The following is a 26,764-nucleotide window of genomic DNA, read 5'->3' as shown; positions in this document are numbered from 1 at the left end:
ATGTTGAAGAAAAGTATAGGACAGGCGAAAAGAAGATAAGCCTTTCTCAATACAACAAAAAAGTTTACAGTTTGCATTTTGAAGTTTGTTCTCACTAGCCATCCAGGGTGTGGAATTGGCACCCGACACAATCAAATGCGGGTATTTCTAAGCAGTGTCAGGTTAATTTACTCAGCTTACCACTAAATAAAAGTATCCTAACCTAACAGAATAATTTAGTTAATGTAAATAACAAATTAACCCCCCTTTTTTCTTCTTCTTCCTTCTGACTTTACGAGCAAAGTCAACCTGACCTATGTGCTCCCTGACCAAACACACCTGCCTCCTCTCTGTGTCAGAGCTGTTGTCAAATGGTTTGTCTTAATATCATATAATAGAAGTTCTCCACTGCCGTTAGTAGAACTGCTAAAAATGCGTTTGAACCAATGTTTCGCTTGTCGCAAGTCCAAGAAAGTTCAAAAGAGCCTGCATTTTGGCTTTAGACGGCAGAAAATGTGCAAAAAAATATTAAATCCTAAAAACTTATAATGCAGGAAATGCCTATGAATTTAAAGTGCCCCTGCAGGAAGCACAGCAAACATGCATGGTTTAGTAAAGGACGACTTGGTTGAAAATGCAGTTTAAAATGAGCCAGAGTTCAGATTATTTGTGCAACAGCTCGCTCTTATTAAATGGCCTATAAATTGAAAACCAGGAGTCTTAAATTTTCATAATGTACCTCAGTGAATAATGCTGCGTGTTTAAATAGAGTGGCTGGTGTAAAAATGTCTGTGGCGGCTAGATTTCCATCCAATCCATCAGCCACTTTGGCAGGTAGATGAAAAAATTTGATTCCAACCCTGTAGCCCTCATAGTGCCTATCAGCCTATTGGTGTGCAAACCTTTATTCACGGTTGTAGCTCCCAAATTTCCCCTAGCTGAAGTTGTGATTTGATTGACTTTAGTATCAATGACAAAGTTTAAAGGAATATCTTCTTTTCCTTTCCACTGCTGCCCTACATCTACATTATCACATTCTTTGTTTATAACTACTGAAGTCGTATACGTTTCCCTTAATTACAGCTTTTACCTGCTTATATAAGTGGAGGTTACATTGTCTTTTAACTTTTTTATCATTCTAGGTATTCAGGTCAACTGTCTTCCATGCTAATGCTGCGTTGCCTATCATTTATTCAATTTTTGACCCTGTCATGACTCCTGAACCCATCCAATGACTCTACATTTACTGCCTCTGACTTCTGTACAAATACTACTTTCCTCTCTTCCTCTTTTCTGTATCAGACTGGCCGAGTCCCGCTCCGAACCCATCTCTGACAATGCAGCTCTGAGCCCCCGGGAGTTTTCCAATCACCATCTTTTGTCTAACCACAGCAAAGAGCTGGAATAACACCAGCCAACAACGACTGCTCAACTTACTGAAATTAGAAGGAAATCTAGCACAGGTCCCAAGATCAACAAAAGAAATCACAAAAACAGCTCTCCAACCTGGAAGAGAGAGGAAAACATATCACGCTCCCCGGTGCACAAACCTGAACCAGTGAGGCTGTTTGATATTCTGCGGCTGCTGCAGAGGAGCCCGAATGGAAACCCTGATATTATAAACTGCTTTCTCTGTGAATGCTTGCCTGTCAACACACTCTCATACACACACACACACACACGCTCTCCAGTCAGTGTAAACAGCCATCTCCTGCCATTTTCACATTCCTACAAACTGCCAGTTGAAAGACGATGAATAATGTGTGTGACAACAGCACTGCAAAACAAGAAAAATTACACATTCTGCTCCAAGATGTGAAGATGAGGCTGATTGCCAAGGATGGATCCTCATGCTTTTATCTCAATTGTTCGAATATTGAAAACACAAATTACAATTGTAAATCAGGACAGATGCTTTGCATTGAGAAGTGGGTTTATGTGTGTAAATAAGGCTGTAATCTCTGTCTGAAAACATACAAGTTGTTTAATGTAGTTTTCTGCTTGATGGAGAAACAGCAGCAATAGTTACAGTTTTAAAGTCAGTAGTAAAAAGGTACAAATTTTCAACCATGATGTCAGAGGAACCTCATTATGGAGGCATAAAGGATATTAGAATGGGACTTGCATGAAAACAGATAAAGTGTAGCCACTGGTCATCTTTTGATTTACAAGACCATAGATGTTTCATTAAGAAAGTCATACTAAATTTAAGGAACTGTTTCCAATTATTAACTTGTTAGATTTTTATGCTTGCACAGTGTGCAGTCTAGTCCCCTTAAAACACTAGAACTACCATACCAACACGAATGACATTAAATACGAATAATTGGACTCCAGGATTAGAAGTAATTGCACACCCTTTCTCTTTATTGCTTTAATTTGAGTCAATGCCTATTTCTGAGCAGACATTGTGCTCATAATGTAAAGAAAAATTAACCTTTATCCCTCAGCAGCACATCCTTCTCTTGCAGTACCAACCTGACATTCCTGTAACTATTGATTTCATCACTGTCTTGCTTGAACGTAGCTTATGTAACCAAAACATAACGACTTCTTTCCATCCTGTGGCCTCCTCATGCAGCCAGCTGTCACTGTACATAGAGATGATGTTACTCTAAGAGAATATCAATGATGGAAGGTTATGAAGATGACTGTAAAGCAAGGCCACACTATTATTAGAGTAAAGAAAGCTATTTCCATACGCTGTATTTTTTCAATGTCATGTCTGTGTGCATATTGTATCATTTGAATTCAGTAGAGTGGATAAAGCTGAGCTCACACAGGTTGTTGAAGATATTGAGATTTGAATGTGTACATGCTTGTATGTTTTGCATTAGAGTTAGACTGTTTGTACAAATGTAATGGTATGTGATTTTATTACTGCAGGAACTGCTTTATTTTTACTAAAGATGAGTAACTCATGCACAGAATAATTTGTAAAGTCAATCACCTGTTCACATTTTCTTTTCAGTGTCTGCAACGAAACAAGCTTTTTCTCCTGACAAACAAAACGCTGCTCAGACTCGGCAAATTATTTTTATCCCCGACTCTGATGACGTTCATGGTCAAGAGGATATTATGTTGTCGCCCCAGTCTGTCTGAAGGGTCCTTCTCTCTGTATTCATGGCATCATGACTGAGAATAATTGCGACGACGGGGGAGCGAGGGGGGTTTGTGTTGTCATGACACCCGCTGCTGAATAATTGGCTGGCTTATCGGGTTACGCCATGAAGCTTAATTGCATTGTTTCGTCCCTGTCTGGCACAAATACTGGCTGTGCTACATATTTGTAAGAGAGCTCCAAAGACTTCCAGTGTCATGAATAGCCTCCAGTTCGTCTGGTTTGTTTTTTAAGCATCGACTTTCAGGTTCAAGGTCAAAATCCAGTCTTACCTTTCTTTATCAGCATCTTTCTTTTACCATGAATAGAGATGAATTTTGCAACATTTTCTCACCTTTTCTGCTCCATCATTGACTCACAGATTGATTCATGTGTGGACTCTGAAGCATCCGCTGAATCAGAGTTATTGAGTGATATTCAGAGATGGGCAGCTGTCCAGCACCTCTCGGATGAAACTTTCATTTTGAATATCCAAGAAATTAGAACATTTAAATGCATTTTTAATGAGGACTGACACTAGGATGCCTTTGCAGCTTCAGCAAAGCCACACTATTATCCAAAAAAGGGACATTTAAATGGCACTAATAGATAATACTCTCGGATTTAGTCTTTAGACAGTCTTTGCCCTCTTGATTGATTTTCAAGCAGAAAAATCATCTTAGTTTAATTCAGTCTTGCAGCCGATTCTCTCTTGATCTCAATTTGGAATGATCAATCCCCCTTTTAAGAATAAAACATCACACATCAATCTTCTAGACGACACTCGCTCCTCATAGTCATGTGCCATGAAGCTCTCTTACTGTATACAGCACATTCAGATTCCCTGCAAATCTCTTCTACATGCTATTTTCTGGCACCACCGAGTTTTCGTTTTGGGAAGGGGTGTCAGACCTGCACTCGGAGGTACAACATGCCAATTGGAGTCTGGAGTGCACTGAATACAGATGAGTGTGTGGGGGTTTGAGGCCAGAAAACAATCGAGGCTGGAAAAGGAGGAGAGTAGTCCAATGAGCTTTCATTACTTTAAATCAAACACTGACGTTTACACTTAGGGTTTACGTTTCAATGAAGGTGCTTATTTTCTATCTATGCAATCAGTGGGTTTCCAGCAGTATTGTGATGTTCTGATGATAACAGATTGTGTAGAAGCCACATGCAGTTGTCCTTAACTGTGTAAAAAAAAGTGTACAGAATTTGGAAACTGTTCTGGTTTGTTACATATTTATGCACAATAAAAGACTTTGTACAAAACTTCACCGCAGCTGGACTTAGATTTTATGAACTGTGTTAAAGCTGAGGGGCATGACTCAAGTATGTGGTGTCAATATGAATATCTAATTGCTTTGGATTGAGTTGGAACTTCCCCGATTTGGATTTATAGTATCAATCATGTTTGAAAGACCTTTAAAGTAAAATCCAATATTTGTGTCTTAACACTATAGATATGTTGTAATAATGTTGCCTTAAACATGTGAAAACACTGAGATCTACATGTGACTAAAATTTTGTATTGAGACCGTTGGAAAGATTTTCACCTCTTTTCTGTCTTGGTTCAATTTGGGTGGGGCCAATATATGGGCTCTCGATGTCACAAGCCCACACTAGATAATGATCCCGCCCCCCTAACATTATAATATAAAGTCACAGAGCTGTTCATCTCAGTACAGTCTGTTGTTAGCTGATGTCACTGCCATTATTGAAAGTGAACAGTCAGTTAAATGCTGTTTTTCTGTTCACTGTGAGTTAAATTTGCCAAATCTATCAGCAGGGTGGTCTATGGATCATTTAAACTAAAATATCATAACAGAGATTTGAGCCAGAAAACGGACTTCGTCTCTTCTTCTAAGGTCAACAGAAGGTCAAGAGGCAGGCTACTGGCATGAGAGCTTTCCTCAATTCAGATCGTGATAATTTTTTAATTTTGGAGGATTGTATTTCTCCTGAGTGGGCGTGGCTTCAGCTCATTCAACAGACACGCCTACACCATCCTGGAGCAGACTTTTCTGCCTCATTTTTCATGATTTTGAAGTTTAATTTTATAAACCTAGAGATGTTTTATTTGACTGAAATTTGATTTAGGGGTTCATAACACTGACCTATCTACCTCAATAATCATCATGGCCAATAATTGGTCTATCTGCAGGCATGTCCTCTCAGGGATTCACATTCATTCCCCTAAAAGGTCCACATTTTTATTAAATATAAGAATGGCAGATTTTTTTTTTCAGAAATGTTGAATGTGATTGGTCAACTATGTATGTTTGGAGGATTATAGTGATATTACTGTCTTCATGTAAATGGTCTTCTTTAAAATGATTAGCCTTTAAGAATCATTCTGTGTTGCCAGCTTAACTTTGTCAAGGTTGTTTTTTGCTAAAGTCAAATGAAGAATCTTTGTTTCATCCACATGCTATTCTAAGAATGCTGTAAGGTCTTCAACACAGTCAGACAATATGATTGCAATGTGCCGTATTGCAGAAAATCCATTATAATCCAAAATTGCTCCACAATTTGATCAATAAGGGTTGAGCAAATCTTCAATAAAAAAACAGCCTTTACTGTGTGCAGACAAGCAGAAAGAAGCCAAATGCTTTATTGTACCAGTGTTTTATCTGTCCAGCTTCTTTCAGAACATTCCAGTTGAATCTAATCCATACTGTGTTTGTCCCTCAAACATTTTGCAGCTCTGTGTGGTCGATGCAAAGCAAGGACGTTCTGTTGTTGTCTTTCTCACTGACACAGTTGCATCAATGTCATTTCATTCAGCTTGTGATGTAAACTTCACAGAATCACAGACAACAAAAGTTTGTCTGTTTTCTCATTTTAAAAAATCCTCGAACACTATAAGCACATGATAAAGACACTGATGATGAATTTCTAGTTATACCTTCATTTGCAAACAGAGGGGAGCTTGTGGATAAAACACCTTCAATTTCAGGAACAATAAATGTTTGTATAGCTGCACCTGTTACTTGTTTGAAATATTTATCACGCTGCCAGCCTGATAAATCTTTAATCCATAGCCAAAGAAAAATGCCCAAAGGAGGAGAGAGTGAAATACCTGAGACAGGAGACAAACAATCCCTAAAACCAGTTTAAAGCAGCCACATGGCATTTTATGATGAAGGAAAACACAAGTTTTGAAAGTAAGCTTCAAGAATTAATTCATTTTAAATCTCTGATCTTAGAGTCAAAAAGGGCATCTTTGCTTCATTTTTTGCCAGCTTGAATGAGATCTGATTTAATTTGTGTGAGTTGGCAGAACGGTATGTGTTCACTCGTTCTGATGACTGTAAAGGGATGCAAATATCATTTCAAAAAAATCAATGAGGATTTGTATAAGCATGTATTACTGATCGAATAACAGTTCCTATAGAACGTTTTATAATACAGCATTTGTTTCAGTGTTATCTCCCCCCAGCCTGAGGGAAGGACGATGGTGAGCTGGAGCCTCAGTAGCACTCTGCCCTCTCAATTTTTTTTGGTCTCTAATCCTGAAGGACCGTCCGGAAAACTCAATGTGACCGTCCTGTCTGTATCAAAGCCTGCGGAGCAGCGGCTCTGTGTTCAGGGAGGAGATCAGCCTGCAGGGAGCATCAAAGAAAAGCTGCAGGAAAGTTACACTTTGATATTTTCAGAGAGCTCAGCAGAGACTTAGAGGCTACTCTAAAGTAGCGTATTACCGTCACATCTACGGCCTTGTTTTTACTTCCTGTCTGGCATCACATTAGTGTGCTATAGCTCATGTTACATAAGGCCGTTTCAAAAGCACATTTCATAAAAACTTTTAACAGCAGTATATTCAAAGTTAAAGAAAATGACAGCTAGCAAGAATTCTTGTCAAAATAGAAAGGTTTTGGCTTTCTTTTTTATAAATGAAACACTCTAGAGACCCTACTACCACTGAGCAGATGATCTAAGTTTGTCTCCATTTATAATGCTTTATGCCAACCTTTACACTCAACTCACAGTACAAAATCTGGCACTTCACTTTTTGTTTTTGTCTTCCAATTTTCTCAAAGACTTGAGATTGAAGTCAGTTTTATTTATTTTAGAAAGTTGCTGTTCTAGTGCACTATCCAATGAGGAGGCAAATCCGTGTTATACTTACTGTACAGAACCATTTCAAAGACAAGCCTCAGAGTGGAGCAAATAGATTGACACTATTAGACACTCTGTTGTCTCTGTAGGTTACAGTAGACCGTAGCACCAAACAGACTTCTCAAATAGCTAATATTAATTTGTCAGCTATACTATAAAGAATTTCTTATCCTATACCTCCCAAAGGCAGCATTGATGACACATAACTGGCTGATAGTGAGAGAATATCCACTTAATATCGGATTTGTGTCATTTAGCGTCTGACTGGAGCATCATTCCAATGTATCTGTGATGGTGTAGCAGGTGCTTTGCTATTTTAAGTCAAATCAACTCATTTTTTCTTGTAAATTTATACAGGTTAACTCTACTTTTTTAAGATAAACTACACAGTGGGAACTTTCCTACACTTTAAGATTCAACTCAATACAACATGTTCAAGTATTTGGCCTACTTTGAGTATACCACTAAGGGTAGGCCAAGTTCATTGACTACAAATGACAGAAAGGTGCACCTGGAACAAAGAAGTCATCTTCCATAATTATTAATATACCATCCATTGTGTACTGTGGTTGCTTCCCACGGAAGGAAATTCTCTAACTGAGCCAGTAACTTCACTCATGGTGCAAAAGTGTCTAATGTCCTAGGGTATTCTGGGAAACCTCTGCAGAGTCAGTGATGATTGTCCAATACTTTGAGTTCAATGATGAAGAAATGCTTATAGTTACCATATAGTACTGTTTACTTAAAACTTGAACTTACAACTTACTTCTTTCAATAACCTTCAGCTTCAGTCTTACAGTGACATTCTGAAAGGGGCTCTCTGATTCAGTTTGTGTTCAGAATGTTTTCTTTTGTATGTCTACGTTGTCTCCCACAGGCAGACTTGTCTCACTGCGTGGGTAACTTCACTCATGGTGCAAAAGTGTCTAATGCCCAAAGGCATTTTGGGAAAGCCATGCAGATTAGGGGATGATTCTCAAACAATTTGAGTACAATGAAAAAAAAAAAACTTTAAACTTAAAATGTGTTTCATTAACACACACAAAAAAGAGGGATGTAGGTGTTTTGGACTTTTAAATTTACTCAACTATTTTTTTTAACAACTATTTGGTCTATAAAAAACACCAAAGTTCTGGTTTGAACTTTTCTGATTTTGGTGATTTCATTAGATGCGCTCAGCTCAGCTTAGCGCATCTAACCAACCTTAGTTGTCCATGTTTGTTTATTTATTTATATACATTTAAGACAGGCAATTCATATTTGTAATGATTAAAACATTTATTACAGCAACACACCATGATTTGTGTTTGGCATTTAGGTTCCGTTCTCCTGACTTTTCAAAGATTGACTTTACATGCAGAATTTAGCAGTGATGAAATAGTTCCTTAGACTCTTTTTGGATGCTGGGGCAGTTTAATTCAAAATCAAAGTACTGATGCAGGTCAGAGCAGGCAATGGCAGAGCAGGGGGAGAGAGTGGAAATCTTGCTGCTTAAATAGAGTGTTGGGAGAATGTTAGTCAGGTAAATGTGGATAAGAATGTATGTCAAGTGAGAAACCAGGGCAACTTGAGTTGTGTGAACTAGCTTGAAGATGACAGTCCTTGTATATTTGATTGTATTGCTATGTATTGTTACATCTCTTTGACAGATCTGAACTTGCTGCAAACAGACTGCATGATTATGTGTCATCAAAATGGTCAAATCCTTATTTTTAGAACTAAATGTGGTGCAATATTTTATCACACATATCCTGTGTACATCCCGCTACAGTTAAAAGCAGCACTGTCACTTTAGAGTTTTCAATCATCTGTAGCTTTAGCCATTACACTGACATTATACAAGATGGGAAAAACAAAGTAGACCCACTTATTCATCAAATTATTCTATTTGATGAATGTCTTAGCAACAGTATGTTCATTACAGTGTCTATTATCGCCATGCTGTCTTGGGATCTGCTAATGAAGCTCTTTCTCTATCCATAACTGTGTCATTAATTGCTAACTGGCTATTTAAAGTAATTTGAGACTGGCTAATTAGCTGCTGATAAGGTGTTCCTCATTGCTCTACTTTCTTATTGTGTGTTAGTAATGGTTGTACTCTTTGATACTGAGAAAATCTAAAATGGAATAAGGAGGTCAGATTAGTTAACTGCTGCAACTGAGAGAAACAATGATGGAGGATAAAAGTTATCTGCTGGAATATTTTAAATCATACATGTTCGGTTTGAGGGTGACTCAAGCACATAAAGGTGCTGTAGCAGAGCTCAGACTCCATTACAACATGCCATCCTGTGTTTGTATAAACCAGTCTATGGTCCCTCACATGAAAAACCAATCAAAGCAGCTGGCAGGGGTCTGCCTGTAGACCGTAGACCGTGAGCCACTATGTATCTCAGAAAGGAAGTTCTTTAATTTTCTGGTTCAAGTTTTACTTTTTTCAGAATTAAAACTTTATTTATAAAACAAAGACCAGTTTTAGAAGTAGTCACACAATCTGTAGCTTGCGTTAGCTTTGTTAGCTTTAGCTAAAGCTAACAACCCTATGCTAGCTATGTAATATGCATTACTACATAGGCCAGTCCAGCTTAGTTGGCTTTAGCAACATGAGCTTTAGCAGCATGAACTTTAGCAAACGTAGCTGAAGCTAATGTAGCTACATTTATAACTCACCTACATAGCTTACAGAGCTACACTGTGAGCTTATCTTTGGCTACATTAGCTATGTAGCTATGTAAGCATTACCTTTAGCTAAGTTAGGTTTATTCTACCATTCCTTATATTACCTTATCAGCCGCTAATTAGCTTACTATTATTAATTTTATTTTCTCATGTGCAAACACAAATAGAAAAATAGCAATGTGAGCTTTAGCAAACATAGCTAAAGCTAACTTAGCTTTGCAGATAATGTAGATGCGTAGTTTACACAGCTGCTTTGGGGGCTTAGCTTTAACCATGATAGCTCCATCATCCATGTATGTAGCTTACACAGCGAATAGAGCTACATAAGCTACACTTGCTCTGTTAGAATGTTTTCATCATTGTTTTTCCTTTAAGCAGAATGTTTACTCAGCTTTATTACCCACGCCGATGAAATCGGCAGGGGGTTATGTAAAGGGTTCCGTATCTTTGTTCATTTGTTTGTTTGTTTCTTTGTTTGTTTCTTTGTTTGTTTGTATGTGTACAAGATAACTCGAGAACGAAAAGTCAGATCTTCACCAAACTTTCAGGGAATATTGGGATAGTGACAGGGAAGAATCGATTAGATTTTGGTGATGATCCGCGCACTGTTTTTTCTCGCACTTCAAATTTTGAACACCATAGTGATCAATGGGAGCGTGAGTTCCTCTGTGGCGCTGCTTAGGCGTGGGTCTGCTGCCATTCTAGTGAAACATTTTGTCATTAGATTTTTCAGGTCAGGTTTTTGGTTTTTAATTTTTGGTATCCTAAGCCTTATCTTACCTTACTCTAACCCTAAACAGAAGTTTCATCTGGTATTATTTTGAAAATTGAAGTATGTTTTTCCACTCTGAGATATACGGTATATCAGACATATGTCTTGGAGCAATAAAGCAATAAATCATGAATATGATTAATTGGTTAAAAATGCGCACATCTCCTTTTTATTTGTACACACTATTTATTTTGACACTTCAAATCAGGAGATTTATTAGGATATTGAGTTTTGTTACTTATTATTTTGAGTTTTTAGTTTGTTTTCCTCTTTTTTATCATGTTAAATACACCAAATGCTGGACCAACTTCCACAGGTGGTTGTAAATGACACTGGATGGGCACTTAAAAGTCATAAATGAAGGAAACCTAGAATTAAAAGGAACCGAACCATGATCTTTGTGTTGGTCTGTTTCCCCTTCATTAACAGTCTACCTTTATTGATGTTGAGCTCACAGAAGATTAAGCAACATAGATCTTATCCAATGCTGTTAGTGTGTCAGGAAATTGTAATAATTAATGAAGTTGTGCTGTTGTTCCTCAAGGAAAGGTGTTAGCCTGCAGGTGCACCTGGCTCTTAAAGTGAGTGTGAGCTTTCAGCCTGATAAGTTTGATCATGTTTTGCTCAAATCTCTATGTATATGAAACAACTTAACCCAGTCTTTTTGTGCCCTGCACCTGGGTTTGTGGCAGGATTATGTGAATGTAAAGTATGTAACAACATGTATGTAATAGGGCCCTTAAACTAAACCTCAAAGAGCTGCCAACATCAACATGAGCATAAATAACTGACACACTGAATACAATGTAAGACTTGTTAGGCTTGTATATATTTATTTCGAGGTTTTTTAATTATCTGGGCGTCTGGCCCTTTCGTCCATATTATCCTGCTTCACTCCCCAGATACATATGCATTAAATCAGAAGGAAAGCAGAGGCAGCTAATATATTCCTGCACATGGAAACAAGGGACCAAGTGCTACAATAATGAAAGCAGACTCCCATGCCAAACCTATATATAAAGTTCTATTTATTTATTTATAGAAGCAATATACACTCAGATCTCTGAATCACATCTAAGATCTAACCCCAGCTTATCTCAGCTGGAACAACAGCCCATAAATCACCTGAGCAGCTAATGAAAAAGAGTCTGCAGGGCTGCACTGAGGAAACATGATATTAATTATTAATCAGTGGGACGCTGTGATCACTTTCTATTCTGAGATGAGCTTTATTCTTTGGGACTTCACTGTGATTACACTTTAGATAGGGAACATGAAAAGGCCAAGCGAATATCTTTTATTAACACATGAAGCAGACATGCTTCACATGATTCTTTGGTTATTAATAGAGGTTTTTCTTCTCATTGTGTGTATATAATGTGAGGCATACTGGTAGCTTTGGTTTATGGCCCATGTCTGTCATACTTTCATGGATTTACACCAGGGTTTCTGCTTGTTGGATCATGTTTACAACATCATTTAAAGCACTAAGGTGGTCACTTTTTTCCTGATGAGATGTCAAAAGGTGCAAGTTTTTCTCCTCACCATACCTCTGTACTCCACATGAATATTCAGTTTTACCAAGTAGTTTCCAAATTAGATTGTAAGACTTTTAGTGAGAATCTCTGCCTTTTTGTACACGCAAGACTTTAAATCTGGACTCAGAAAGCTCAAAATAAAAAATGTAACTCATTACATCACTCTATCTTTGAAGAGAACCTTTAAAAGTGCCCACCAAGACTCACCACCTATTCATGGTAGAGGGGTTTACGTGTCCCTATTCCTCTGGTAGGGTCTTCCAAGGCAAATTGGTCCCAGGAGAGGGTCCAAACTAAGAGCAGTTAAAAAAAAACATTATGAATAGAAATGGGAAAAGAGTCATATACCTGAAAGAGAACTTAAGTAGCACCCGCTGCACCTTCGTATGGCAAAAAGTAAGTTGAGGTCGTTTTACGTATCAGGATGTCTCTTGGTGGCCTCCATGTGGAGGTCTTCCAGTTATGTTCAATTGGAAAGAGACCTCAGGGCGGACCCAGAACTCGCTAGAGGAATTATTAAAATCTGACCTGGCCTGGGAATAGGGCTGGGTATTTCCACAGCCTCAAAATACAATACAATCACCATACAGAGGCAACAGTATGATATGATATGCATCACATGATGATTTGAAATAATCATGTCCTACACAGAAGTCAACAAACAACAACTTTTCTTTGTTGTAGAGGATGAAAGCAAAAGTCAATTTTCTAAAGATCCTGCACTTTTAAGCACTCAGTTTCAGATCCTCAGAGATCTAAGTAAATTGAACTATCATGTTAATTAGCCCTGAGCAAGTAATAAATGCTAACAGAATAATATTTAACTTTTCAATCTTGAAATTGCCCTCTCTGTTGTCTCTTTTGCTGATGTTTTCCATACAATAATATTTTTGTTTCCCTCTACTATAAGCCTACTTGTGTTTGTAAGAATTACTCTACATCTGCATAAAATGTCTGTTTCTACAACAAACTCACATGTTAGGATGAAACAGGGTTAACACTTAATAAGGAGCCTTTGTTATGATGTTATGATGCTTGTGATCTTCAGATACTGTTAAGAAGTTGAGAGAAAATTGAATTTACAGTGTCTGTCAGTGCTGGACGTGATGTCACAAACCGGGCTGGTGTAGTAAGCCTAGCTATAGCTAGGTAGGCTGGAGGTTTGTCGTGTTGCGGCAGTGTTTTACCTTGTTTTTGTATAGCTTGAATGTTATTAATACATTGTTGCTACAATATTACACTATTATATTGGTCATGTCCAACTCCCAACTTCCTGTTGTTTGGAGAAACCTTAGATAAGTATCTTTGCTTATAGTCTTGCTTGATAGACTGTCATTCATGTAACTGGCAGGGGTGGAGATCAAAACTTGGGTATATAACAACTTGCCTCTGCAATATCTGTGTTTTGCCTCTGGTGGGTCCTGTGATATAACATTATTTGATCATATAACTGGAGCAAAAATATAGCTTTTGCGGGGGGGGGGGGGCTAGCTCAAAGCACATCAGGATTGTGCATCAAGTTAAACCAAATGTGGCACCTCTGTCTGTTTTATCAAAAAAAAGAAAAAACAAAAGGCTCCACCTGTACAAGGAGCAGTATGCAATCGTATCACTGGTTTCAGCTGCAACAGGACAATTTCCTTTTCCATCTTCTCAGATCAGTGCTGCAAAGTGCTCCAAACTTGTAATAAGTACCATAAGGGAAACATATCAATTCAGTGTTGATGTCTGTGATGAAATCAGTACAATAAAAGTCAGTTGGAAGTTTTAATGAGCAGACAGGTCAGTTTAGGGAAAATGTCAATATGGGGAATGTAGACAAAATGTCATGACAGCAAAAATTCAATTGTGAAGATAAGGAACATGTTTGTTATTTCATAAGTATAAAATAGATTTGACAGATGTAATGACTGTTTTAACATTTTAACTCAAGCTCTACTCAGTTTTTACCACTTTTGTTAAAAATGTATGGTCATTTTGTCTTTCCACCAAACAACAGAAAAGTATTGATAGTGGTATCAATTAGGTTTTGAATTGATAAGGATTATTGTTAATAGTCTTCTTTTGGTCTGAAGCATGCTGGCACCTGCTTCCACTTGTTGGCTTGTTTGCTAACTGCTTAGTAGGAATGTGTGTTTTAAAACATCACAGCATTTTTAGCCATATTTATTCTGTGGCATCTGTATTGATATTGGCAAGAAGTGTGTAACAATATATTGTCATATCACCTTTTGTTTTTTAGCACAGGCCTACAATGCCTTGAAATCCCCAGGTAGAGATGGGAAAAGTCAACCCAGAGAGGGATGTTCAGTTTAGCTTGCTTAGCATGCCACCACTATGACTTATCCCAGAATAAGTGGAGCAAAATATATGTATACCCACACCATGATTGAAATTCTTGTTAAATATCTTTTCTTAAAGTGTTTTATAAGAGGAGTTGCATGGACAAAATGCAGCGGAAGTAAAAGAAGAAGCTCTCATTCAGGATTTAATGCACTCTTTTATGTTCTACCTGTATTATGTACCCTTAACTAAAGGCAGTTATCTTACAGTAAATAACTGCTGCATTTCTCCATAATTAATTAGTAGCACTTGGACTGTGTTGCATTCTTGCATTCAGCATTTTTGATAATGTGAGTTGGCAAAAATTTAGTGTATGACATGCATTTTGTTTAATACTTGAAAGTCTCTGCCAGCGTTTAATGCACAAATGCTACTTGTTGACAGCTGATGTGCATTTTTGTTCACAGCAGAATTGATTCAAGCATTGCAGTGAAAGAAAAGTAATCACATTAGCTACAGTGTAGTAATGGGACAATCAAAAGAAGATTTATTTTACATGGCAAGAAATACAATCATCAGGAAAAATACAAGATCTACTGAATGACATGAGAAAGTGTCCTGATCTAAAAGCAGGTAAAATGGCAGAAAAAAACATCTTCACAGTACTTCAAATATCTTTATTTCTCTATTTTTGGCATCTAACTCAGATTGCACATCAAATGCTATTCTACAGGCAAATGACCTGCATGCATCTTCATTTAGTCTATACATGAAATATGCTCACAAATGTTAATGTATGAAATGTGGAAAAAATACAATGTTATTTCAAGCAGAAAATTGCATTTTAATGTCTATAATTAGAAAAAATCAGATACTTTATTGTTTTATCTTACAAATGAAGTCATGTATTTTCTCCTAATTCACAACCTGCCTGCAGCTGTCTGATAATAACACAACAATGGTGGGTCAATATATTAACATGATTTGCAGTGGAGAGATGCAGATTTATAATAAAGCTGAGTGTTCTACAGTAGGTGAACATAGTGTCTAATCGCACATGCTGATATCAAAAATACACTGCCTATTTAAAGCCATGAAGACAGGCCTCCCAGAGATGATATTGTGTTTTCTGTATTGCAATAACATACCAAGCACCTGGCTAACACTTCAATGTTAACTGCACCAAATGTTAACATCAATTCATGTTCTATTGACCTGCAGGAGAGAGTTTCTGTTAGCTACTGTACAGTACTCTGTGTGTGTGTGTAGATCTGAATTGGGTTGTCTCACTGGTCTTTACTAAGTCCAGGCCTAACAGAGTCATCAGTGTGGGTGAAGACCATTCTTAGATGAGAGTTCTTATGCATTGCACCAACCACATTTAAGCCTATACTGAATCATAATGATGTGAAATGAGTAAAAAAGTATAAATTCAATTTCCAACCTGGGGTTCAGACCCCAATGGGGGGATGCCATATATCTCAGAAAAGGCCAAGGCTCTGTCTCCTTTCAGGTCATCAAATTTAGACTTGCCCTTATTAAGCACGCAGTATGTAAAGTCTGCTGTCAGGGGCTCTCAGTTAAAGCAACAACCAAAGATGATGAGTAGCAATGCAGTGCTCACCTCTGCCTGCAGCTTCTGTATTGAATTGAGAAATCTGTTTAAGCTGCACTCCGTTAGGTGTATGTAGCAATAATCCATCTTTTTGGCTTGATGGTTGGATTTCTCAAACTGAGAGAGAAAAGCTGTTGAAAGTGGCCTTTGTGGTTGGCACTGCAAGCCAATCAAAGAGCATTATGGGGTCCCTTACAGTGTGAACCGGGGGGGCACTTTTAACAGCTTTTCTCACTCATTATATGAAATTAAGCCATTAAACCAAAAAACTGTCAGTGTCAAAATTCTACATATTGTACTTTTAACAAAAATGATCCAGTTTTATGTAGTGGGTAGTTTCCTTCAGGGTAAAACTAAGTCAAAAACAAAAAGTATATGCTTTCTTTATCTATCATTTCTGTCCACCACACTACAAGTAGGGGGCAAGATTATCATAGGTGATAAAAACTAACTCAATAACTGAAACTTAAATTTAAAAATCATTTTAGTTAGTTAAAATAAATGAAAACTGAGCTTTACAACATAACTAAAACAAAATTTACTCAATTCTGTGCTTACAAAACCAACTGAAATAATTAAAACAAGAAAAACAAATTCTTATTTTTAGTTTTCGACAGCAACAGAGACCCAAGCTTTGAGAGTGTAAAACTGACTGATTTGATAAAAGACTTCATGCAATGGTAATCTTCGGTCTTGAGTTGTATTGAAATATAAAATTGAATAAATACAATGCAAAGTGAAGAGTAGCCTGTTTGAATGTGTTTTTAAAGGTCACATATTACACACACACACACACACCCACACACACTCTTTTAGAAAATGTGCCTTGAACAGGCCATTTTCAGATTTTCCCCTCATGATATCATGCAAGGCGTTAGCAACGCCCCCAGGGGCGGAGTCAGACAGCTCATAAACAGTTAAAGCCACAGACACAGAAACAGCTCGTTCTGAGCAGGGCTGAAACAGAGGGTATTTTAGGCATGCAAAATTCCAATACTGAAATGTTTTTTCAGCAACAAACTTCACAGGGATGTTTTGGGGACTTTTGAGACCAATATAAACTGATCAAAAAGGGGTAAAATATATGACCTTTAAAATTTGTGTGATGTTTACTTTTTCTGACCCTTTTGGGTCTCGCCCCTGACAAATATCCCTAATTACTGAAAAAACTAAAACTAACACTAAAACAAATAAAAACTTAAAAATTAAGCATTTTTGCAAAATAGAAACTAACCTAAACTAAGCTAATAAACCAGCTGTAAGAATGTATTCAAACTAAACTGAAATTTAAAACAAAACAAAATAAAAACTAATAAAAGGCCAAAACTATTTTAAGCTTGGTGGGGAGGGCTCTGAAGATGTATTTTGGAAACCGGTGAATTAAAAAATCAGCTATAAACAAAGTGTCTGTGTCTCTCTGCTGTTTAAGCTCATCAAATCTGCATCTAAGATGATTCTAAGTAGCAAAAGTGCTGTTTTTCTGCACCACACGGTCATACATTCCCCACTCTTTTCTCAGCCATGTTGCTGCCAGCTATTGAAGATCACATATTTTTTTCCTTTGTTTTGTTATTGACAGGCTTTATACATATACATCTGTTTATATTACAATGACAATTAAATTAAGATTGATCATGCTGCTCTACCCCCTTCAGCTTTACTTGGAATCATGAAGCCTGTCATTTTGAATGGATGCTAGAATCCAGTGTTAAACCATGCTTCTTATTTGTGGCATTGTATCTGGGGTTGAAGAAAATAGAGGACATTTTTAAGGTAAGCTGAGAGAGAAAATAAATAGAATTGCACAGCGAGGACATTTAAATGCTTACCAACAGTAAGTCCAATATAAAACGTTATACAAAAAGGAGAAACTCTGGAGGTCTTCTTCAGACTCTGCCAGTGTCGCTCATAAATGTTGGACAGAAAAAGAGAAAAAGCCTGGCAATGAAAAGAAGGATGGTTTTTAGAAGTCAGCAATTTAACACATTTACACTCAGTTTTAGGCTTAAATCGAGATGGTGCAATTAATTTACTATAGGGTTTGATTTATGGAGTTTCATTTCAACAGACTTAGTTCGACAGTAAGCTGACACTTTCTTGGTTCATCCACTCCCTGTAGTTCAATGTTTCCCTACAAATACTGTGCGCATGCATGTGTCTTCAACAAGACGTTATTGATCGACCTTATTCTCTGATGATGACCCACAGTAACTTCCTTTCATCTCGTTTCTTCATCAGCGATAAAGGTCGAGGTGCATTGATGGCAGAAGAGAGGAGGGAGGGTTTTAACTTCAGCTTCCATCCTGTCAGACTTCAATGATGTTGATCGACGGCACCGAGGGATGAAACTGCAACAAGATGAATAAAGATCAAGAGTAAAGACCAACTTTGATCAACAAACTTTAACTACTGATTGATACTAGAAAAAAGCTAACATCTCCATCCAACTTCCTGATAAGCTCAGCTTATTCAAACAAAAGAACTAAATGTATTTCTACGTTAAATCCTAGCCAGAGGTCAGAAATAAATGTAAATGACCTGGATTAAAGATTAGTTGTGGTCTCTATTACAGAGCTGTGACTGAAGGCAACTTCTGTGACTCGATGTTACGTTCAATTTAAAAATATTATCTCATTTTTCACAGAGCATCCTGCAGGTTCAGCCCTTCACCTTCTTTGTATTTTTATAACACATGCAGCACTTCTTTTGAAAAAATAAGGGTGAAATTTGAGACTTAAAACAGATGATTTTGGACTTAAAAGGATAACATCTTCAAGCTTAGGGTAAGTCTTGTGTGGCTAAGCTTCACACATAGTATAGTGAACATATTTTCCTAAGGAAGTCATAATAATGAGAACGCTTTGGTTGTTTTCACAAGATCTTGACTTATGAAGCCTGTCAGTCAGTCCTCACACAAAAGGTTTTGTTTGCTTGTTTTGCAGAAAAAAATACAAACATATATTCAAAAACTCAATAAAAATCCATACTTAGCTTTTTATGTTTTCCATCCTGTTGAAAATAGAATGATGCCTACTAAACTACAATTATGTTATTGTTACATAACCAAGTTAGCAGCTGTGAAGTGGGCTCCTAAAGGCCAAATGGGCTGATAAGCACAGAGAATAAATTACATGATGTTATTAGTCACTGGAGAGAATTAACTCTGCTTTGAGATGATTGAAAAAAAAAACACTTTACACATTATGGGCATACATTTAACACATCTCAAGGCAGTCTTGATTTTAAATCTAAAAGATATAAATCAAACTATATTAAAACCTGTTTAGTTACCATGGCAGCAAAATAGACACCAGATGTTTAATAATCTGTTTTAATAATAGAAACTAAAGCAAACTCATGCAGATGGTCCATACAGCACAAAAACTAAAACTTTGCCTATGTTTGGTGGATGGTTGATGGTGGATTCATTACTGTAAAACACACAGCATCAGCTCTGTATCAGATCAACAAAGTAACAGAGGGGATGTCTTACAGCTTGCAGTATTTATGCTCTACATTTGAAACCCATCTATATAAAAGATACAAACAGAAGTTTTCATCTGTATTTCTGCATGTCCCTGTGATGCTCACAGATCAGACCAACTTTGCAATAGTACCGCCAGTAACCACAGGGCAGTGTTGTGTGGTTCAAGCCACGGCAGTAAAACATACAAATAAGATTTTTGTTTTAACCCCTTAACGCCTGTTGTCGCATATTAGATACATACTTTTATGATACATCTATCTAATCAATATGCTCAATAAATTATTCAAAAAACTTGCGAATACAATCTGCTAAATAATAAAATTCCCTCAGGTGGATTATTGGTTTCCAAAAACACCTAATGAATAACATGAGATACTAAAAATATAATTGTAAAATGTTATGGAAATTTGGATTTTTTAAAATTTCAGTAGAAAGTTAAATGAACATTTAAGTTCCAAAAAATTATAATTTTCTGGCTATTATTTGTGTTTTCAGGCATTAAGGGGTTAATGGCAGAATTTTACCTTAACTTTCTGAGAAAAATTGCTGAACATTGTGTGAGTTGGTGGAAACGACTAACATATACATAACTGGCATTGGGCCAAAACCTCTTATCTTGATTTTTTTTTTTTTTCCATAAATCAATGCTATTAGTCACCCTTTATACTGGTCAGGGGATTTTTATTCATCTTAAATCAATAAGAAGTTTTAAAAAGATGCTGACTATGACAATTCACTGATAAAACATTTGAAAAAAAAGTTGTTGTTTTTTTCATTTCTTGAGAAGTGAGGATTTTGGATATATAAGGTTTTGAACCAATTGCAGCAATGTTAGCTCACCTGGGCACAGAGACAACCTGGCAGGCCAGATAGACTGTTTCTTATATCTATTGCATGGATATCGCTACCATACAAGGTATTTGGGAAGGAGAGAACTATTGAGGAAATCTAAGAAGGCGAATGGACGAGCATTCTGTCTGTCACATTTCGTACAGGCCAATTAGAGGGACAAGACAAAATGAGGTAGTAGGCATACGCAGTTTTGGTGCTAATCTGAGCCATTAAGGCTAGCGCTGCCATAGTTTATGGAACGTGGTGCTTGTTGTTTTCTAAAACTCGTGCCAAAGCCTATCCAGAGATGTACCAAAACAACCTCTCTGCCAAGAGAAGCTTTGGATTTGGCTCTTTGCTCTTGTTTTAATAAAGAAACATGGTTGAGTTCTGATTTAAATGCCACTTTCTACAGCTACATCTCAGCTAATTGCCACAGCGGTAGCAACCACTGTATACACTGGCTTATAGTACAACTTAACCTCACCCATAATCATCACAAACTCATGCTGAAGCAGGCCGGCAGTAGAGCGAAAACACCTTTTCCATCATAACAAAGCTTTCAGTTTTATCTTAAGAAATGTGGTTCAGTTATAATAAAACTGCCACTATGCTAATTGCCTACGGGTACAACTAAATCCCGCCCGTAGCTGATTGGTCCAAACTGTTTTCGGGCACAAATGTTGTAGATTGGAGTTTTGCAACTTTCCTGGCAAATCCAACAACTATAACAGAACAGCTGAGTGGAGGACAGATAGATCAGCAATGAAGGAGTTCTGGAGATCTGTGCCAGACAGCCATCTCTGGTGGATTAATTAACATTTATCACTCATATAAGGACGCATGCAAGTATGTGGGCACTGACAGGTTTGGCATTTGAGACCCACAGATCTATTTTCTTATGTGGAGGTGTCATAAATGAGCCTTCAGGCTTCCTGACAAATAGCTACTCCATGTTGGTATGATGTCATGTAACTTGTGTCCTTCTTACAACTAAAACAGATGCGTTATGACAGAAAAATTAAAAATGCCTCCTTTTCAGTGTGAGCCCATGAAAATATGAACAATTCTGACTGAAACTGTTTTTGAAGAAATGTTTATTTCTCCTGTAAGAATCAGCATGTTAACAGAGAATGAATGCAACCTCTGGTTCTTCTGCAGCCAGCATCAAGTAGACACACAACAAGCTCTAGTTTTTGGCATTAGCTTAACTTTTTTAACCACAGAGATTGCCACTTGCTTCTGAATGTGGCATCAAGAAAAGTATAAAATTATTAAACATGCTGGCAAGCCAAACATCTCAGAAGGGTAAGCAGATATATGAAGAATGAGACAAAAAATGGCTGTAATCTAGTTTCAGTAGAAACTCATGGGAGGCTCATGGTGTTTATTATTGCTCACTGTCAGATATTCCTGGGGTCGATGCATGTTTAATGTTTTTGATTTACACCTGTGCTTCCCCCCTTTGTCAGAATGCCTTCTGTTGAGAGGCCTGTGTTGACAGAACAGAAAAACAGTGATTTATATGGGCGGTGACACTTCAGTCTGTGTTTGTGTACACATATGGCAGCCTAAGAGAGGGATACAGGGGAGCACAGGAGCCAATCTTATGTCACACATACACAGGTGATGCTGAGTGTTTAGTATGTAGGAGACTCATTCATTCAGTGATGGAGACGTCAGCCTGCGTGTGTTCACAGTGTTCACCTTGCTTCTCAGCAGCCCTCCGCTGTGGTGCTCTGGCGTGCTCCTCTCCGACGACGGCTTGGCCTTCTCCTTGTTGTTGCTCGAGTCGTTGTCCTTGATGATGTCATACTGCCGGCAGAACAGGGCAATAACGGCTGGCAGGAGGTGAGAAACACGCACATACATACACACACAGAGAAAAGAGGATAGGAATTCAGTCACTGTCACTCTCAGACATGTCACCGTTTCCTCTGAGCATGCATGTTGAAAGGCCATGTGGATAATGGAAGTGTGCTCTCATGAGAGTGTGATGGCTGAGCCTTCATCTAGAGGCTTGAAGACAGTAATTCTCCCCAGGGTTTTCTTTTTTTACCATTCACAATCTGCCAGATGCAACTCTGCTTCCAGTTTGGATGAATGCTCTATGCTTACAATTAACTTCCCTGCTTCACTGAGGTTATGAATTTCTATGAGAACGCTATCATTAAATATTCAAAAACTGATATGCAGAGCTGGTAATGACAGCCTGAGAGCTGGGTGAAATACTCAGATGCATGGAATAATTCATTTAATTAACAAATTATTATTCGTGCATGGCAAATGTGCTCTGCATGCACACAGAGACTCATTCATGGAAGGAATTTCTACACTCTCTCTGGTTTGTTTGTCAGTTTATTACAGAACCATTTATGGAAATTTAAAAGGATTGAGACCGTATTCAAATCTTTTTTGTTATTGTGCAAAAGACATAAAATGAGGAGAAACTTCCCCACAGCTGTCAACAAAAATTTCAATTATGCAAATATTTTTGAAAATCTTCACTACATTCATAACAGATTTTAAAGTCGTTTTTGTCTTTCCGTCTACAATGCAAGCAAACACTTAAAGGACAAGATAGAGGTCCTAAAAAACTTCTTCAGTCATCATTCCTGGATCAAAAAGTGACTATTTACAACCCCAGTTCCAAAAAGTTGGGGCACTGTGCAAAAGGTAAACGCTGATTGGTCCTGTCACTTTCTAACCGGGCCAAAAGTGTTCAGACGGGAGCTTTGCAAGATGGATTCGCCAGTGAGAAACACAGAACGGGCCGATCCATCTGCTTTGCAATGTTATCCCAAAGGCCCAAAGACCACAAAGATCCAATATTAACCTTCAGCCTTGTCCCTTGCTCACAGTGATTTCTCCAGATTCTCTGAATCTTTTGATGATATTATCTACTGTAGATGTTGGGAAATTCAAAGTCTTCAAAATGTCACATTGATTAAAATTTTTCTGAATTGTTCCACAGATATTAATTTTTGTTACAAATTTGTGAACCTCTGCTCATCTTTACTTCTGTGAGACTCTGCCTGTTACCAGTTAACCTAATAAGTTGTGAAATACTCCTCCAGCTGGTTTTCATTAATGCCACATACTTTTCTAGCCTTTTGTTGCCTCGTCCCTACTTTTTTGAGATGTACTGCTGCCAATAAATTCAAAATGAGCGAATATTTTTTCATGAGATGTTAAAATGTCTCTGTTTCAGCATCTGATACATTGGCCAGGTTCCATTATGAATAAAATATGGGTTTATGAAATCTGAAAACCAATGCATTGGGTTTTTATTTACATTTTACACAGCGCCCCAACTTTTTTGGAATTGGGGTTGTACATACAAAAGGCTGAGTGGTGGACGAGCACTTACAGTGGTCCTGCCCTCTTGTAGAACTATACTGGTCTCAGGTAAATGAGCTTTTACAGAGGTAAACATGAATGTTTATATTCCTAAATGTTTACTCAGAAATATGATGGAAAAAAAATGTCCTCAAGAACTAGGCATCGTTTTGAGGCGTTAGCTTTTTTGCCCAGAAATGTGGACAATTCTTATAAATTGGAAAACTGCTATATCAAAGGCAACTTCATTAGGTATAACCAGTCAATTACTCTTAATGTTAATATTTAATCAGCTAATCGCATGGCAGCAACCAGTGTTTACAGTGTTTTTCTGTAATTTCTTTTTATTAGTAATCTATGTCAGTGTTGACAATCATGAAATATTCCTTTTACTGTTATTTTCTAGTATTATCTATCAGGAGAAAATGACTTAATAATTACAGAACCTAATGCATAAAAAACACTGAAATGTAAATAAATCCACAGGGATATAAAGATAAAAGAACAATATGAGTGGGAAAACAAGTAAACAATGTGATGCTTATTGTAGTCTTGTGGAGGTGTTTGATGCACCAAACGTGCTGACCTCAAATGAGCAGTCCATAATGAAAGCTACAAAGTGTTTTCAGTCTTTCACTCCCACTCTGAGCAGCAGCCTCCATGTTACTCTGGTTTCTCTCATTAGTATTATTTAACATCTCACTCTGGTGCTCGTGGGAGGGAAGCCCTGCTCCTGGCAGCCTGTCAGATGTGCCACCTCTCATTGTGCCTCAACACTTCATTAATCAGCACTCTTCCTCAAAGAAAACGTGTACGTTGATGTGAGTCCTCCACGCAGAGAACGCTCACAGGAGAGTAGTGTGCTAAAAAAGCCTGAAAGGGACAGGATGTCAGGAGCTGACAGATTTATTTTTGAGAGTGTGTTACTTAGTTTTATGGACTCTTAACAGACACTGAATAGGGGCCCTGTACCTGGGGGTCTTTTGCTAGATGATGGTTTATTGATCAGTGGCTTATTGATTGGTGTGTCCATGTATTGATGCGGTGACAAAGTAATGTCAGGTGTGAAGAATCTCTCAGATGTGCACCATTAGTCTGCATCATTAAGGCTGACAGTAAATTTAAACTTTTGCAGATCCAGGGGATAAGTCCAATTATCTTTTAAGCTTGTTAGGCAGAATTTTAACATCATTTCACTGATGACAACTGCTCAATAACACCTGATGTTTGACACTGGATTTATGAAGGACAGACTTTATTGGATTTACAACTGGCCTATAAGTAACCTTTAAAAGATGGATTTAATGTTACCCTGAATGACCGTATATATCTTTAATAACTGCTTTTGCAGATTTGAGTCAGATGCTTAAAGCTCCTGTGAGGCGCCCTCTGTGGGCAAATCAGAACCTTTCATCTCTGTTGATCTTGTCTTGCATGCATTTAACAGCGTGACTAAAAACGGGCAACACAAGTGGGCGTTAATGACTAAATCAGTTTGATTCCATGGTCTCAGGTTGACATGCTTTAACAGTGTGACTAAAAACGGGCAACACAAGTGGGCGTTAATGACTAAATCAGTTTGATTCCATGGTCTCAGGTTGACATGCTTTAACAGCCTGCAAGTGATGCAGCGTTAGGCAGTGTGATATGACGTGATGTTCTGATTGTGTTTTCCTTACTGCCACTTGTATAGATGAGGATCAAGGAAGATCAATGAGGTGTTGGGAGTGCCCAACAGGAGGGTTACCTTGATTTTACTGCACCTTTCTCACTCAACAGAGCCTATTTGTTTCCTGTACAAAGTGATGTTGCATCAATATTATCAGCAACATTTCTGTCTCCACCTTCAAAATAAAAGCACTAGATGTCTTCATATTTATGTGGCTTGGCTAAAATTCACAGAGCAGAGAAGTGAATATTTAATGGATGCAGTGTGGACAGTGAGTGTGCAATGTTGCACGATGTGACAGGATATCTCATGCTCTTGTGCCCTTAGGACACTCTGTAAAAAGTGCCTCCTGACATATCACTTAATCAAGCCTTCTGCAACACTAACACATGATTTTTTCATAGAACATGTTAACAAAGGCTGTTTCAGCAGTGCACTGTTCATTGCCTTCATCTGCAGCAGCGGTTTCAAAGTTAACTTATAGAAATAATCACTGGCCTCGTTCATCAGCCATTCTTATACAGAAATTTGTTCTTAAAACCAGTGTTATTTTTGACAGCAATTTTTTTATTTTAGTTTTATTTTAAGTCTTAAGAATAAAATGTTCATTTGTTTTAGTCACATTCTAGTCATTTATAGTTTTTGTCTATTTTTAGCTAGCATTAGTTGGGTCTTTTTCATGGAAAAAAGACAGTTGACAAACATTTTCACTCATTGTTTAAGTTAAAATAATTTTAAATCATATTTTACTGCATTTAGAAAAAATAAATTTAGCACTTTTATATTATTAAATAACATACACAAACACACATGAGTTAAACTTGGTCAACATTTATTTTACCATGCAATGTTTGATTCTATCAGCAAAATATATACATATTCAATACAACAAAAAATTACCTTCGGACAAGGGTTTTGAAATGTTTTTAGAGGACGTGCCATAGTTAAATAATGTCCATTTTCTGAATGAAGGTAAGTCTTACAGTGAAAACATTGTATTCTTGTTTGCAGCATATATTTAAAATCATTACTGGTGCTAAACATGTTTACACTGTGTTCTAAATTATTGTGTATATACTGTTTTTTTAGTTTTCTTAAATAGTCTATATAACTGGCAGTTAGTAGGATTTTCCATTCCTCAACAATTATATTGTAATCTCACTCAACAGTTTCTAAAAGATTGAAAACAGAAATCTGTTATAATTATTTTGCATTAGGAGTTAATTTTTCTCAAATCAAATCTATTTCAATCAAAAACATCTTTACAGATCAAGTTACATATAAACATTGAAGCCCTTCTTTAATATCACCCTAACAACTCTCTAAGTCCACATAGTTTCTGCCTATATT

At 37.3% G+C, this 26,764-nt stretch overlaps 2 protein-coding genes across 4 annotated transcripts in view; one reads left to right on the top strand and one right to left on the bottom strand.

The window, feature by feature from the left end:
- si:dkey-71h2.2 (low density lipoprotein receptor adapter protein 1) overlaps nt 1-18,408 on the top strand; it is a 91,964-nt gene extending 73,556 nt beyond the window's left edge. For 2 of the 3 annotated variants that reach the window (XM_041805990.1, XM_041805992.1), the window contains one exon: nt 1,282-4,293. In XM_041805990.1, coding sequence (XP_041661924.1) covers nt 1,282-1,387 — 106 coding nt within the window. In that variant the 3' untranslated portion in view covers nt 1,388-4,293. Of the gene's footprint in view, nt 1-1,281; nt 4,294-18,326 lie in introns of those variants that run through there. The other variant, XM_041805991.1, reaches the window with a different exon arrangement.
- fndc4a (fibronectin type III domain containing 4a) overlaps nt 18,304-26,764 on the bottom strand; it is a 45,223-nt gene continuing 36,762 nt past the window's right edge. Inside the window, exons 5-6 of the mRNA XM_041805995.1 lie at nt 22,114-22,247; nt 18,304-18,436 (exon numbers count right to left, since the gene is read on the bottom strand). Coding sequence (XP_041661929.1) covers nt 18,395-18,436; nt 22,114-22,247 — 176 coding nt within the window. The 3' untranslated portion in view covers nt 18,304-18,394. The remainder of the gene's footprint in view (nt 18,437-22,113; nt 22,248-26,764) is intronic.

The sequence above is a fragment of the Cheilinus undulatus genome, linkage group 14, assembly GCF_018320785.1.
Source record: "Cheilinus undulatus linkage group 14, ASM1832078v1, whole genome shotgun sequence".
NCBI classification, from domain to species: domain Eukaryota; kingdom Metazoa; phylum Chordata; class Actinopteri; order Labriformes; family Labridae; genus Cheilinus; species Cheilinus undulatus.
Note: the sequence above shows the minus strand (reverse complement) of the source record. Positions and strands in the feature narration are given on the sequence as shown.